The sequence below is a fragment of the Hoplias malabaricus genome, chromosome 10 (assembly GCF_029633855.1).
Source record: "Hoplias malabaricus isolate fHopMal1 chromosome 10, fHopMal1.hap1, whole genome shotgun sequence".
In the NCBI taxonomy this organism is placed as follows: domain Eukaryota; kingdom Metazoa; phylum Chordata; class Actinopteri; order Characiformes; family Erythrinidae; genus Hoplias; species Hoplias malabaricus.
Window position 1 is genome coordinate 20524511 of NC_089809.1, and position 17453 is coordinate 20541963.

Genomic DNA, 17453 nt, shown 5'->3' on the forward strand with positions numbered 1-17453 from the left:
TACATATATCCATTGATTCAGCCTGCAGCATTTTAGCTCTGGCGAAGTTATGCCAAAATGCTTTTTATATCAGACACAAATTATAACTGCCAGTCAGATACTGCTAGTCTGAAAGCCACATAACAAAAACAACCTGTGAAATCCTCATGTATAAAGACGTGGGGAAAATGTAAATATAATTATTTATGTTTTTAGTACATAAATCCATACCTGTGTCAATATATGGATCTTGGTTGAAAATTAAATCAATACTGTGCTCATTAAACAATAGGAGGGCTATGGACAGTACTCACCAGTTACAGTGCTTTAAAAAAGAAAATGTAGGAAATATAATCAGTTCTGTGGATTGCAAAATATTTGTTGAGGATTAAACGCCTGGTGTTTTACTAGTGTCATACCCAGTTAATGTTTGTGTGTGTGTGTGTGTGTGTGTGTGTGTGTATCATAGACTTTAGGTTTTCTTTCTCTTGCCAGTTTGGTGGGCTTTTTCCTGTATGTAGCTAATGCAGTAAACTAGTTCTATCCTTATAATGAGACTGGCAATATTCTGGAAGTGATTAAGATGAATTAAGTTTTCTAACTGGACTTTTTAAACCATGCATTTTATACAGAAATGGCAATCTAAATGTTGAAACTTGTTTGAAATAAAGATCTCAGAGCTATTTTCAGAGCTAAAGTAAGAGTTGTTTACATCGAAATCATGACCATTCCAAGAGTCTCACATTTCTTCATAAATATATATAAAAGCCTTAAAACTTAAATATCCAGATCTGAAGTAGAAGCACTGTAGAAGTAGATACATAAATACATTCTAGTCTGTGTTCAGAATTAGATTCAAAACACCAATTACAAAGCAATTGCTGATGCATTTCCTTTATTTTATTGTAAGCTTATTTACTGAAATTAAATGGAGCAACATTTGTCCTGCAAAAAAGTTTTCCTTCACTCTGTTCAATTTCCACATTCATTTTTCTGTCCATAGCAAATATAGCACGTTGCTTTTGTAATGAGAAAACATATAAAAGAAAGTGAAGAGCTAGCCCTGGGGTAGATGAATCATGACCTTTTCTAGAGAACAAACATGTAAGAGCTGAGAGCTTCTTCAAGTGCCAGAGACAACAGAATGTTTCATTAAGCCGTCTGAGCCTTTTTAAAGCTCACAAGCATACAATTCAATGTACAACAACTTAATCTACAAATGTGGTGTATTAACTTAAACTTTCAACCTCAACACAGACAATTAAGTGAAATGTTGTGATGGAGTAAGTCTTCAGAAAATTCAATAACAGAAGGACCCAGGCGTATGAAGCACACATCACATAGTACAACTTATACAGAAGGGATAAAAATATATTTGAGAATTAATCCAAATGAAACCAAAATATCAAACATTTTGTGTAGTACTACACAGGGATCACATGACAAAATGACACTCACAATATCGATGGCTTTTGGTTTTTTATACAATGTACAAATCTGTTGATTTTATGTTTAGGAGCATATTTACAGTACATTATTAACAATTTCTTCCATGCAATTAAGTATTTTTAATACTTGCTATAAGCTTAATATTCATAAAACCTTGACCAGTAAGTAAGTTACAGGGGCATTACTGACAACATGACTTAAATTTTCAGCAGAATTATTCTTTGTAAGAATTTATTTTTAAAAATCAGCTTTACAGATACGAAGAGTTTTTTTTTTTTTGTTTTTTTTTTAAGTCAGCAAAAGTACCTTGGGCACATGTTAGAGTGAAAAAAAAGTGTTCTACTGGTAACATACTGTACATATTTAACAAAAGAAAATGAAATGACAGAAATAACTTTATTGAAGGGAATATTTAAATAACTTTTTTTTTATAACTGAACTTCTTCCCTGTGTCTAAATATTGCACTGGACTTTTAAAGGGGCAGTGCATAAGAAATTCCTCTGTTCAGATAACAACCAAAGAAGAGAGGATAATCTGAAAACACGCACCTTTAAAAAAATTCAAAATATACTTAGCATCCAAAGTGATCATTTTACTTACATATTATTTAAAGTCAAAAGTGGACTGTCAGCTTCATTTAATCTGCTGTGAAACAGAACTGAGTCATTTTAGAGATCACTGTGAAACATGGTAATAACCAAATGATCTTATGTAAAGTGCGTGCATGTGTGTGACAGGAGGATTATGAATTACTGACTGGCAGCTCAGAGGTCTTACACACACGACTTATACATGCTCATATAAAATTTGCAGAAACAAAAAGAGCCCTAAAAAATGCTTGAACTGTTTCCACGAAAACCGTCACAGACCAGAACAAATAGCCATCCAGTCTTTAGGAAATGATGATTAGGTATTGCAGAGTCAGCCAAAAGTAGCCATGAAAACAAAAGCTCTCCATGTAAAGTGAATATAATAAGGCTTCTTTGTTTAAATTCCATCTCAATAAAAACACTGATATTTGCTTTCAGGAAAAAATAAAAACAAAAAACAAAACAAGCAACATTTAAAAAAAGAGAAGAAAAACAAACAAAACAAAACAAAAAACTTAAACTGTCCATTTAAATTCATCCAATTCAGATTTGAAAAATTCTCAAATTCTGAAGCCCAGGAGTTTCCCTCCGTTTTTTCTCTGCACATTTCCACCACATTCACGCACAGACACATTCAAAACACCAATGCTGAAATTAATAACCCGTCCGAACCGAAAAGCACACAGATGTACAAAACACATCCACATGTGGGGTGGCGGAGGTGTGGAGGAGACAGTCACTGGACAACAAAGGGAAAAGCAGTGTTGAGGAGAGTTTGCATACTTGCAGAGAGTGACTGAAGCCTCAGCACTTACAGTCACTGATTGTGTTACACAGAAAGATTAGCTGGTAAGCAAACTGACAGGCACTGCATGCAACTGGGGGTTGAGAAGGTGTGTGTGTGTGTGTGTGTGTGTGTGTGTGTGTGCGCGCGTCTGTGAGTGAGAGAGAGAGGGAGAGAGAGAGAGAGAAAGGGAGAGAAAGACAGAGAGAGAGAGAGTGAGAGAGAGACAGAGAGAGATAGAGAGTGTCTGAGTGCATTTGTGAGAGTGTTGGGGTTAGGGGTGGGTTGAAAGTTGTTTATTTCTGCCCAGTAATGGATTGAGATATAGAACGAGGAGGGATCATGTCCAGCAGGTACTCTCGCTGTCTGTCTGCTAAACTTGACGATTTATGACCTCCAACAGTGCCTGGACTCAGGTAAGCAATGTTTACTCCTAGAGAGAGAGAGAGAGAGAGAGAGAGAGAGAGAGAGAGAGAGAAACGACAAGCAAGAAAGATAAATAAGGGGAGAGAAAGAAATGGGTACAGGCAAGAGTGACAGGAAAAGAGAGTAACAGGGAGACAGAAAATTAACAGTAAGATTAAAATTTGAAGAAAACATTTTTTTTGGTAACTTTTGCATTAATTTGGTGACCTGTGCTGTGCTTGTTGAACCGAATCCCTAATTAGGGGCTCCTGAGTGGATCAGTTGTAAGTGTGGGCCTATCATCAGAGGAAGATCTGATCCCCAGAGATGTCTACAAACTCACACTAACACACTTACCAGGGATGCTGTATAGCTGATGTCGGCTGTCATGTTGTGCCCGACTGCTTGAGCTGGAGCAGTGTTTGCTGGTCATGCCCATGATAGCAGTGGGCAATGCGAGCTGGGAAGCCTGGGCAAAGTTGGAAAGCACACCCCGCACTGAAGCAGACCCTGCAGAATTTGCATGGCGGTGCACAGAGGCCTGGGTCTGAGCAGCCTGGGACTGGGGCGCCTGCACAGTATTACACACACAAAAGCAAATACACACAGTGTTGCTACACAGCTGCATTGATTTCTTTCATAAAGGGTCCTACCAAAAAAGAGCACACACTTTTGAGCCAGACATTGTGCAATATATAATTCTGAAATAAAACTGTAGTCCATTTGTTCAATCTCAGGATGGAAGTGACATTGACATAGTGGTGATGTGTTGCACATGTACAAGTGGTTCAGACACAGCAGTGCTGCTGGAGTTGTTTAACACTCAATTACTGGCCAGTGAATTAAATTCATCCACCTCATTGGTCCACTTTGCATTTTTAAAGTCAGACAGTGGCTCTTTTTTTGCCACAAAGTGTATGTCCTCTGATCCTTCATCACTGGTCACTAGATGTTGCCCATAGTAAGCTGTTGGCTGGACTTTTTGGGTGAAACTTTCTCAGTCCAGCAGTGACACTGGGATTTTGGAAACCTCAAACAGCACTGCTGTGTCTGATCCACACACACAAGCCCAACACACACTCATTTGAATTTTGTGTCTGATCGATATATATTATTGTTTGGGTTTAAGTTTTTATAATAAAAGAAAAAATGTCTAGATATAAATGAAACATGAAACAGACAATCTGTGCAATCTATTAGACCACAGACTTAAAATGAGCTTAGATTTGTGGGTATCGACCTGTCTGATGGTGTGGTGCCTGATCATGGACTCAGCTTTGCTCACGCTGGCCGCAGATACTGTGGGACTGGTGGACAGAGCAGCTTGTTGCTGCAGCCGCTGCTCAATCTCCTACAACACAACCATAAACACACAACAAGCACATAAAAAATTGCACATATAGAAATTAAATGATGTGTGTGTGCGTGTGAGCGTATTTATTTATTTATTACAATTACTAATAATGATAGATTGAGTTGTTTGTTTTGAATCAGAACTCCTTTGTTGTTACCTGTTCTTGCTGCAGAGCCTTCACAAATGCATTCTTCAGCCTGTTTGTGTGTTCAGCTTTCAGAGCCTTCTTCTGATTAGATATCATGCATGTCTCACAAAGGATGCGTCCTCCCTTCTCCTGTTTCCAGTGAGGGGTGAAGTCAGTTTTACACTGAGCACATGCGAAGGGCTCCAAATGACCCAGCATCCCACGCTGTTTACCTACACATGTAGAGAGTCACGTCTGTGAGGATTTTTTATTATATAGAATTAATTATATTCAAATAAATTTTTTATTATTTATATATATAAAAAAATAATGTTTTTATTACACAAATTACCACAGTCAGCACACACATTATAACCACCCAAACAAGCAAAACAGGGCTGAAACAAAACACATGGGGCATTCAATGTAAAGATTTTCAGCGTAGATGTAATCAGGTTTTTTAATTTCATATTTTAAAAAAATGATAAAAGCTAACCATTAAAGAAGCAGATCCTAGTGCTCCTCCTTGATGTCTACATATGAAAAGCTGCCCCTCTCCTCACCTGCTACTAATTTATTCAAAATAGACTTCACACAGTGAAACTTTCAAACAATTAGGTGCATACTGTGAGCTAAATAAATTTTATGTACATTTTCCCTTAAACTTGAAAAGCACAATGAAAAGCATTCAGCTCATTCAGAAACACATGAAAGCTGGTTATAGAAATGTGAGCTGTGAGAAACTTGCATGTTATTGTCATGGATAACGATACAACAAATAAAACAGAAAAACAATCAGCACGAATTAGACAATTTTGTCTAATAATCAATTTTCTTTTTTTCCCTTCATTCATCAGGTGAAAGATTTGCTCTGCACTGTGGTCCCAACACAGGTTTTGATTAGCTGAAGTTGAGATGTAGCCGAAGCTGACATTTGCAGATGATTTTCAAGCAAATCTCAAGACACTGCACGGTGAAATTGTTACATGAACATTTCCCCATATAAACACATTCATTCAAGTCTCATGAACACATTCATTTTTCATAAGTGGCAGATTACGACTGCCAAAACACAGATATTAAATTTGATGGGTCATATTTTTACAAAGAATCAGGTTTACGTCTCGCATTCTCTGAAGCACTTCACCCATATGAACTAATACAATTATACCACCATAAGCCTTACCCTGGCTGTCGAGGACACACTGTACGACCTCCTCTAGACCCAGCAGGTAGATGAACTCTGAGTTGGCAGCTGAAGGCAGGAAATGGAGGAGTGGGGCTGGTGGTTTTGGTGGTGGGATTTCCAGCAGTGTTTTCTCCAGCTGTTTGCGTAGGGCCAGTTTGGCTGCAGCTTGACTGCTAGCCACATCCTGCAGAGAGGTGGAGCCACCACTGCTCAGTGAAGACGATCCCACCCCACCTGTCATCCCAGCCACGCCCACTGCTGGCATGTGCGCCAGGTTCATGTAGATGGAAGAGCTAGAACGCTGGGGCACAGACACCTGCTGACTAGATACCTGTGAAAAAAAAACACACATTAAATGTGTTAACTAGCATTTGAAGCACAAAATATCTTGCTAACAGCTGCCAGCAGAGTGTGATATAACTACCCCGAAAGAGTGTAATAAACAAATTCATGTTCATATGTTCATTTATCTCAGATCATTTCAATGCACTCTTTTTGGATTTCAAGCTTAGGTGGTAATCCTTTTATTAAAAGACAAAACGTTAATTTTCCACAATATGGCTGCTCAAATATGCATGTTGTACCTGCTGGTAGCTGACAGTGCTGCTGATGTTGGCTGTGGGTGTGTGCATGCTGCTGGGTTTAGATTGTACTCTGTGGCCCTGCAGCTGCCCAGGGCTTGGGGCAACCACACGTTGCGACATCATCATCTGGGACACAGAGGCACTGCTGGCAGACCTGATCACGCTCTGACCCTGGGGAGAACAAATCACCACACACACACACACACACATTACTATATATAATACACAATACCATGAAATATTATATTGTGTAATCCTGTGAGACTGTAATCCTGTGTGCGGAGACTGTACTTTTATGTATATCCACAAGATGGCAGTATCAGTCTAAATATTTGTGTTGATGTGTCATTAAACACTTACCATAGTTTTTTGTTATAAAAGCCTGCCTGTACTGACATGCTCTATGTCATCGTCTTGTCCTCTCATACTAATATCTATGAACTTTGCAAGCAGCTGTGGAAAATCCATTTTAAGAAATGGTTTTGTACTAATAAAATATTTTTTCTTCTGAAGTGTTTTTAATTACTGAACTGTATGCACAGATTTCATTCCCACCTACTTTATTTACTGGTGGTTTTAATATAGAATCATTTTGAAGCATATATCCAAAACAGAGTAGGAAAACTAGCAAAACATTTAATATATTGATTTCACACTGCAGTTATTATATAAATTGTATTAAAATTCACCATGAGAATGATAGCTATTCTTATATAGGCTTTACATGTTTTAAACATTAGGGAGTTAACTTGACCACCACCATGTGCAGCATCCACCTGAATGATTAGTTTGCAGCTCTTAGATAGAGAGGAGTTAAGAGAATCACTGAGCCCATCTTTGAAGACGGAGAAAGTACTAGATTTAACAGGACATCAGCTAACACCCCTACTCTCCTTGAGAAAAATCCCAGGGATTGTAACATCCTCAGAGACCTGTTTTATCACATCCAAAAGACAGTGTTGTTTCTTTGGTAGTGCCCCTCTCATGGCACTCAGGCACCGTGGTCCACACAAACCACAGGGATAGTGTCGCCCCACGAACACCACCTCCAACAGCCACCCAATGTTTCCTATGCCATTTTCACATATGAATTCCAGAAACTGTCTGGAGAATCTGGTGTTTCCCTTACACACATGTAGCATACAGCCAGAGGCTGTCCATGTCAGATAAATTCACAGCGAATTCTCAGGAACATTACCCACTCTGTTCAAAAAGGGGTTCACCTGGACATTACCAGAAATTTGTACTAAGGGGCTGGCAGGATAAAATCCAGGTTAGGTCTAGTACAAATGATTCATGTCATTTACGTTCACATATACAGCTCCTCTGCGTCTCCCATCCAATTAGTCGCCAGACCCAATATGTGTTGGACCCTGTTGTTTCAGGGTTAAGAATATAATTGTTATATATTATGTGTTCGTATTTAGAAAATGAAACAAAATTAGGAAACTCAAACTATTTACCAAATATTTTACTGAATGTAGCAACTAGCCTTTGAGATTTGTTACAACACAATTATTGGTAAAATACTCTCAATTCTACCCATGTGGGGCTATGCCCCTACACAACTGTACATCTGTTCCCATGCAGCTTTCTCAAGTAGCTACACTACTTATCACTTTGTAAATTCCGGCCAAAATCTACCAGATATTCCTGAAAATATTCACTTTTTAAGCACTGGACAGTGGTTAACACGGGCTACAGTTTCTAAGAGGACAGAAGGTTTATGTCACACTGCACAATAGAATGTTCTGTGTTTGTGAGTGTATGTTTACATCTGTGATCTTGGTTATGTTTGTGTTTTTGCTGTTTGTTTATTTGTTCCTGACCTGTGCTGCACGGAGGTTCTGGGAGTCTGTGCTGTGATTTCTGTGGCACGCTCCAGTGGGCAGCTTGCTGCTGACCTGAGAGCTCTGGGCTGCGGGGTGAACTGAGGAAGAACTGCTTTGGACCACTGATACCTTGTAAAAAAGTAGAAAAGTAAGAAAGATGTTCACAGAGTGATCTAGTCTGAGTGATATATCTGCTCTTTAATGGGGGATTATAGGAGAAAAAGGCATGGGAAAAGCCTTTACACTTTGCTCCTAATTTAACACCTCTGATTTAGTTCATCAAACCTTCAGAATGTGAGAATCATGTGGAAAGGGCTACAGCTGTTTAAAAAAAACCCTGAAAGAGAATCAACAGGAACAAAGCAAACAAAGAATCAGTCAATTGTTTATGGCACACCCATGACCTGTAATGCATACTGATTGCTGTATTCCAGTTACTGAGTCTGATTCCAGTCACTGATTATTTAGAAATGTTTTGAGAAGGGCACACCTACACGTAAACGCTGTGTTAAATCCAGATGTAACTGATTCAAACTCTGGATGAGGATCAACATTTTAGAAGCTTTTGTTCCAGAATGACTGACTACACTACCTTCTCTACAACTGCTACATTCATCAAGTGACTGGGCAGGCATCAGGATCTCCAAAATGGTCGGACATTTCTAACTCATTAACTGAGTTAGAATTAAATGTACTGAATTTAGTACACTATTCAATTCAATCATAAATGAAAGAATTTAACTCCAGAATGCATAAAAATGAATTTCAATTTTCTTTTTAATAATGCTTGTTGTTTACGTTTGTAAGAGATATCAGTGCTGCATGAGTATTATTACCTCTATTATAAAAATTGGTTTGGCCTTTACAGCTCAGCTGTTATATCCTTTTCAAATCTCTTTACATATTGTAGCTATCCAATTAAAAATGCATATCTCCATTTATGTCGATTTTTAGTTTACTACATGCTTTGAAAACAGCAGCTGTCGTTTGAAAAGTAAACAATGAATGGATCAATAGAAATGTTTCAAAATTACTTAATTTGAAAAAAAAAAAGGTTTAGATTCACTTCCTTTTAAAGTTAAAAAGGTTTTTTTCCTTCTCCTTTAAAGTTACTATTTTGGGAGATACGTGTTTTTAATTGGACAACAACAAAATTATTACAGAAAATGTATATACACCATTTTGGAATGCAACACATCAATTATTTGTTGTAGAATCTAGGAAGATTAAAAAAAATCAAACGAGACAAAAGTGTCGGTACGTGCAGAGTAACACAATTTTAGTTGTATATTATTTTTTTTATATCACATGTAATTACTGACACCATAAAAAGAAGCTATTTTTTTAAATCTGCCATGAGCACAATAAAATATATAGATAATAAAGGGAATTAAAGTGGTCCAATGCATCCCTAATTATTATAAATCAGACTTTGACGGACTACACTCCAGAGCTTTTCCTTTGATCATTAACAGTTTATTATGGTTGTGAAAAATTTTACTATTGAACTTTTCTCAATAATTTAAACTGTATAAGCAGGAAAACCACCCTAACGTTCATAGTAATCATGCAGTTCTGGACAGTCCTTGGGCATACTTGGAGAACAAACATGTGGAAAGGTATTATGAAACATTAATGTAAAAGAAAGAAAGAAAGAAAGACAGAAAAAGAAGAAAATAGAGTTAGTGAGAGAGAAAGTGAGACAGAAAGGAAACAGATTGAGATTTAGATAACGAGTGAGAGAAAGCCAGTAAGAGAGTGAGAGGGAGAGAGAAAGAAGAGAGATAGATACAGAGAGAGAGAGAGAGAGAGAAAAAAAACCTTGTGGGAGAGGTTCTCTTTCTGTAGCTGAGACTGTCTGAGTTTCTTGAGCAGAACCAAACGAGCCTCCTCCAGCCTCAGCTCCTCTCTCAAAGCCTTAATAACTCGCTGGCGCTCCACTACACTCTTCCCCTAAAACACACACACACACACACACACACACACACACACACACACACATATACACAATGAAAAACTTATGGGTCATATTATACTGTCTATATACAAGTTTTATATTATTGGATGTAATATAATGTGGGATGTATAACTTATGCCCTACTATGTCCTACCAAATAAACCAGAAGATATACTCCACAGATATACTCCACAGATATACTCCATCAGAGGGGGCATTTTTGATGGAGGAGAAATTCAGTTTGTTTATGTTCCGAAGCTCTTTGTCTTTTAAGGTGGAACCATATGTTTGAGAAGAAAAACTGAACAAGGCTGAAGTTGAACATGTCGATAAGATTTTATTCACTGTTGAACTATGACAGAAATTCGTTTAAAAATTTAGTTGTTTAGTTTTGTAGCACTTTCAGTAATGCAGTTAGCCATCTCCTGAATTTGGAGATACTTCCAACTTAATTAACCTGAAACAGCAAAATAAGTGCATATTATGCACCTACGGAGCAGGTATAGATCAAGATCTTCATCTTGGTGCATGCTTTTGAATGTTTGGAGTTCTCTCTTTTGTCTAAAATAACAACAGATGCCTTTTCTGGCCTTGAGCAGAGGGAGGTACAGCCTAGCATACCGGACCGAGACAGCTTGTTTCTTTTACTCATTTACTGACACTGGGTGTGCGTAAACACATTAGACTAGATTTGAGCATGCAAACAGACTAGAAACTCTGAATTTTATTAAGGAGGAGTTTTTTCCTTCTGTTAAATTACTCTTTGGGAAATAAATGCTTTTCTTTGGATAGTGATGATATGTAAGTACTTTTTATGTTAAAAAATGTGCCTCGTGTGTACTGCATTATTGCTTATCATTTGTCAAAAACTTTGTAGACAATACTTAATATTAGTGAATGCTTTAAGGTGCACCTTAATAATTGTGGACATGATCAATTGTGCACGCAAATATATTTTATCATACAGTAGTTTTCTACTACATCTATTTTATGCACAAAAAGGGTTAGCTCGAGCATGCAGCTAACAAGCAACTAGTTCTCAGAGCAACAGGATGATTCATTCATTATCTGTAAGCGCTTATCCAGTTCAGGGTCACGGTGGGTCCAGAGCCTACCTGGAATCATTGGGCGCAGGGCAAGAATACACCCTGGAGGGGGCGCCAGTCTTCACAGGGCAACACACACACACACACACATTCACTCACACCTACCGACACTTTTGAGTCGCCAATTCACCTACCAATGTGTGTTTTAGGACTGTGGAAGGAAACAGGAGCACCCGGAGGAAACCCACACGGACACAGGGAGAACACACCAACTCCTCACAGACAGAGACCTCCAGTCCCCTGGAGTTGTGTGACTGCGACACTACCTACTGCGCCACCGTGCCGCCCAACAGGATGATTAGTGTGAAAAATTATTCTGCTACCACAAATCAAACCTGTGTTGTCTGAACTATTGTATAAAATATATCCCAAATATACTGTAACTCTAATCTTTTTTCTCTTTCAGAAAATTTGTTTTTGTATTAATTTTGTATTAAGGTCAGGACTTTTTATATATCAGAACACTGTAGGTCTTCTTTTTAAGATCATGTACACATGCACACTCTCATACTCCTGCCTCTTTACCTTGAACATGTCCAGGTTTACAGGCTTCGCTCGTTCCTCTCTGCCTGCTCCTTTGGGGCTGGATGCCTCGTTATCCGACAAGACAATCACATCAGGTGAGGGTGTGTGACGCTCTTTATCCACAACACTGTCAACACAAATAACACGTTTTGGTCAAGCATTTGTTATCACTGGCGGGTTTAGAAGCATATTCATATGCATTTATTTTAATGTGGGATCATTTTTAATATGGAATCATATTTTTATTTTATATGCAAACTATACACTTAAATAAATTAGAAAGCGAAATATTGCTGAATATTCATAGTGCATATATAGGTGCTGGTCATAAAAAATTTATTTATTTCAGTAATTCAAATCAAAAATTGAAACTTGTATATTATACTCATTCATTACACACAAACTGATATATTTCAAGTGTTTATTTCTTTTAATTTGATGATTATAACTGACAACTAATGAAAACCCCAAATTCAGTATCTCAGAAAATTAGAATATTACTCAAGACCAATACAAAAAAAAAGGATTTTTAGAAATGCTGGCCAACTGAAAAGTATGAACACGAAAAGTCCTTTTGCCTGAATTACTGCAGCAATGTGGCGTGGCATGGAGTCGATCAGTCTGTGGCACTGCTCAGGTGTTATGAGAGCCCAGGTTGCTCTGATAGTGGCCTTCAGCTCTTCTGCATTGTTGGGTCTGGCATACTGCATCTTCCTCTTCACAGTACCCCATAGATTTTCTGTGGGGTTAAGGTCAGGCAAGTTTGCTGGCCAATTAAGAACAGGGATACCATGGTCCTTAAACCAGGTGCTAGTAACTTTGGCACAGTGTGCAGGTGCCAAGATGACTAATTTACAGGTTTGGGTTACAATGGAAGAGTTGAATATGTTTATATTAAGTGAATATGCAGAATATGTAAACTCATTAAACATAATATACAATTATGTACAATTAATAATAATAATACAGAAAATGTAGTGCAGTCAATGACCAGAATATGGATGGGTGAGTGTTAATGGTGGACAGAGTTCAATAAGGAGACAGCTCTGGGGAAGAAGCTGTACCTCAATCTACTTGTCCTGATCCGGAGGCTCCTGAAGTGCCTGCCAGAAGGCAATGGGACTCAACATAGACAGCATTTCTTCTGGACGTTCTCAACTGATGGAAGTGGAGTCACTGTGATTTTCTAGGCCATTTTCACCACTCGCTGTAGTGACTTGCGGTCTTAAACAGTGTAGTTCCCATACCAGACTGTGATACAGCTGGACAGGATACTCTCAATCACATAGCAATAGGAGTTCACCAGAATGGCGAACTTTAGTGTCCTCAGAAATAAGAGGTGCTGGTGACGCTGTCTCTTGTTCAAGAGTGGCTTGACACAAGGAATGCGACAGCTGAAACCCATGGGTCTCATACGTCTGTGCGTGGTGGTTCTTGAAGCACTGACTCCAGCTGGAGTCCAGTCTTTGTGAATCTCCCACACATTTTTGAAAGGGGTTTTGTTTCACAATCCACTCCAGGGTGAGTTTATCCCTATTGCTTGTACACTTTTTCCTACCACATATTTTCCTTGCCTTTGCGTGTCTATTAATGTGCTCTGTGAACAGCCAGCCTCTTTAGCAATGACCTTTTGTGTCTTGCCCTGCTTGTGTAAGGTGTCAATGGTCGTCTTTTGGACAACTGTCAAGTCAGCAGTCTTCCCCATGATGGTGTAGCCTACAGAAGTAGATAGAGAGACCATTTAAAGGTCTTTGCAGGTGTTTTGAGTTAATTAGCTGATTAGAGTGTAATACCCCATGTCTTTAATATTAAACCTTTGCACAATATTCAAATTTTCTGAGATACTGAATTTGGGGATTTCATTAGCTGTCAGTTATATTCATCAAATTAAAAGAAATAAACACTTGAAACATATCAGTCTGTGTGTAATGAATGAGTATAATATACAAGTTTCACTTTGTGATTGGAATTACTGAAGTAAATCAACTTTATGATATTCTAATTTTAGGACCAGCACCTGTATATAGAGCTATGTTTTGAGTCTAGAATAAGAATTCCTTACGTCAGCAACAGATTTATTATTTGCTAAATAAACAAACAAACCAAAAGGAAAAAAATCTCCTGAAAACTTTATAGTTGCTCTCTGATGCTGCAGAGCGAAAATGTCATTAGTGTGAAATTTGTTATATATTCAAATTTGCAGTTTGTAACAAAGTTTGAGAAGAGTTCAGCTGAGGTTTAGCAAAGTTGAAATGCTCAAAGCTTTTATTATCATAAATCAGATTAGTCATTTGAATAATCATCAAATTCAATGATTCATTCATTCATTTATTTTCTGCAACCTCTTTATCGTGTTCAGGATCATGATGGGCCCATATCCTACCTGGAATGATTTGATGCAAGGCAGGAAATGAGGATGAGGTGTCAGTCCATCACAGGACATAACAGTCAAACACCCACTCACACGTAGGAAAGGTTTTTGAGTAGCCAATCCACGTACCAACATGAGTTTTTGAAAAACAATTTAAGGAGACCAGACTCCTTGGAGGAAACCAATGCAGAACCAGGGAAGAAACAACATACTCCTCACAGATAGCAACCCGAGGCAGGATTGGAATCCACAATCCTAGGACCCTGGAGCTGTGTGAGAGCGATACTACCTGTTGAGCCACTGTATTTGAAATTGTAGCCTATATTATATTTATTTGTTGAGAAATATATGTATTTTTGGTTAAAAATATACATTTATTTACTGTTTTGTTCTTGATGCTTATATATGACTGGTGTTATTTATTCATAATACTGTAAATCATACTGCACAAAATGCTTCAGCTGAAAACAGGACTAACTGGCAGTGTGAGCTTAATGATTATTAAACATCTAAATTTACCTTTATTCACATTAGAGAAGATAACAGAATGAACTTTGGTACACTTTTAAAAATAAAGGTGCTGCTTTTGAGGTGCTTGTTTGAGCGATGACATAGAAGAACCAATTTTGTTTCCATAAAGAAGCATTTTTTGCTAATACATTTAAATGGGTAAAAAACTTAAGGACATCTTTAAAAAGTTCCTCACACTCTCACATGGTTCTGTGTAGAACCAAAAGTTGTTCTTCTACGGCATATCTTAAAGAACTCTTTTTAGCACCTTTATTTTTAAGAGTGTAAAGTGACAAAAAAAGGTGTTGCCAGAATTGTACGTAAAAATGTAATAATTATTGGCTATCATCATACACCCAGACACTGCATATAATAGGGCTGGGAATTATGACACTGATACGGTACTGGAAAAAATATTTGCAAATGATGACTGTACAAAAAATGATAATAAGACAAATTTCTATTCCATGTCTATCCAGAAAACTGCTAAAGAGAATAACCCAAATTATAATTCCCCTCTACTTATTGGCTCAAAGTAAGACAGAAATTCCCATTTTCTTATTGGGTTACAGTAAGATAAACCTGTTGTATTACTGTATACCAAAAAATACTTTGGAAACTGTATGACAGTTATATATAAACACTGCCCAGCCCTAATCCCTACACTGAATCATAACCACTGTATGGTTCTAAAAGGGTATTCATATTTCCTCTCACCTCCTTTTGGCACTCATGTCCACAGGCTCATCACTAATATTCTCTTTGCCGCTACGACCCATCAGCGAGTGAGCCATGCCTGGTGCTCTCAGGCTGCCGTTCAGCTTCTCCTCATAGGTAGCATATCCCAGTGCCATGTGGCTGCTGGCTCCTGCGCTCCGCAGGTCTGCAAGTGCCCCTGAACCGCCCTCCAGGCCACCAAAGTCCTTACGCTTTAACAAAGCCAGCATCTTTAGCCGCTCCATGGCCTCATGGCCCTCCACCTTCAGCCTTTTGGGCAAAACATCATCTTGGATCCGGCTGCGCTCCTCTGCAGGCTCCAAGCCCCGCTTCAGCAGGTTCAGCCGCAGTGCCTCCTCACTCATGCGATCCATCCTGAACAAGAACACAAACAGCAGTCAAAAACTTTTCCTACAGCCAAACATGAGCTGAGAATTTTCTCATTTAAACTGATTTCAAACCTCCATCATTTCATGTCCATTCCCCATCAAAGCAGACTAACCTGTCAAAAATTAAATTAGAGGCAGCCTCATGGAAATGTAATAGATTTCAGAATACAGCTTGTTTCATCACTCCCTTGAGACACTCCCTTTGTATTTGTAGATTTGGTATTGCAGAAAACACACAATATAGAGTGCACATTCTTCACAGTAATACCTTCTGCCTCCTGGGATAATGAAATAATCTTTTTTCGTCGAGTGTTTTTTCTTTTTTATTCAGTTCATCAGAAATATGTAAACAAATAAATCTCAGCTTAAAGCTGAGGTTTTACACATAGTCTTCAGTTTATACTTCTATCCTGAATATGCCCCATGAATATTCAAGAACATCCAGAAAAGTTACAATTGCTTTACAAACCCATTAGGCAAGCTCCATATGTATCGTATGTATGCAATACAGGCATCTTTTCCTGTGCAGAAATAATTCACATTATGTTTATATTGCTTCACTTAATGCAGCATCATAGCACCCGTGCATCAGTGTGCATAAATAATTAACCTATATTTCTCTACCTGTGGAAAATATGCATGATTTAAAAAGAAATATAAAGTCTGATAATCAAGGAGAGCTGCAATAGCTCTAAGAATAATTTCCATGGAAAAATTCCCTTTGATAATGTCCATTTTAAAAGATATATCTACCATCTGGACTGAGGACGGATCATTTGAACTTCATGGTAAAATAAACAGGAAAGCTGGTTATTTAGCCTGGATTTGTCTGTAAAATCAAAGCTACCTCAGGCAGGACAATAAAAGCTTGAACATTCGTTCCATCTGTCTGCTACTTGTATTGTAACAGAAGCTTCCATGTCTATTCTGTAACCCCTTGAGACTGTCTACACCAGTGCACGCAGATTTGTTACTGGTGACACGTCCCCACATTCCTCACCAGCAGACCATTGGATTGGTAGTCACTTCTTACAGACATTCTTCTAGCATTGCCCTGCTGTTTGATCTGTACTGTTTCAACAGTATCACAAACAACTACAGAAAATGATATACTGTGGTTAGTTGATATCCTGCATGCCATATTCTAAGTGTGCAAAATGGAACAAAAAAGGAATCCTTAGTTTTTTTTGGAAAAGTTTATAAATAGAATATAACAGCTAGCAAAGTTCTACCAAAGTTTGACTATTGAAAACCTTCAGCTGAAAATGATCAAAATAGCTTTTTCAGTTCTGATTTGTTCTACTGTGGCACTCAGTGGAGATTAAAAGCAGCTGTAATGTCACTGTATGACACTATTTCACTGTGCCCAGCAGGAACATTACAGACTAGAAATTTACAACCAGTGGTTATGTGGAAGATCGAAAGATTTATAAGATCAGATTACATGGAATGGTCAGTAAGCAAGAACAGTTTTGATACTACAACAATATATGCTTAACTCTTATATGCTTAATATATGCTTTAAAAAAACAACAACAACAAAACACTATGAACTTGAATTTGGCTTTATAATCAGCATTTTTA

General features: G+C 38.0%; 1 protein-coding gene across 3 annotated transcripts in view; it reads right to left on the bottom strand.

Annotated features, from left to right (window-relative positions):
* Nucleotides 1–877: 877 nt before the first annotated feature.
* The window catches only part of LOC136708471 (transcriptional repressor p66-beta-like), a 32263-nt gene continuing 15687 nt past the window's right edge, over nt 878–17453 (bottom strand). For all 3 annotated transcript variants that reach the window (XM_066683049.1, XM_066683051.1, XM_066683050.1), the window contains exons 2-11: nt 15481–15855; nt 11883–12009; nt 10116–10247; nt 8292–8423; nt 6463–6633; nt 5876–6209; nt 4720–4922; nt 4449–4559; nt 3566–3779; nt 878–3236 (exon numbers count right to left, since the gene is read on the bottom strand). In XM_066683049.1, the coding sequence (XP_066539146.1) occupies nt 3100–3236; nt 3566–3779; nt 4449–4559; nt 4720–4922; nt 5876–6209; nt 6463–6633; nt 8292–8423; nt 10116–10247; nt 11883–12009; nt 15481–15854 (1935 nt within the window). In that variant the 5' untranslated portion in view covers nt 15855 and the 3' untranslated portion in view covers nt 878–3099. The remainder of the gene's footprint in view (nt 3237–3565; nt 3780–4448; nt 4560–4719; nt 4923–5875; nt 6210–6462; nt 6634–8291; nt 8424–10115; nt 10248–11882; nt 12010–15480; nt 15856–17453) is intronic.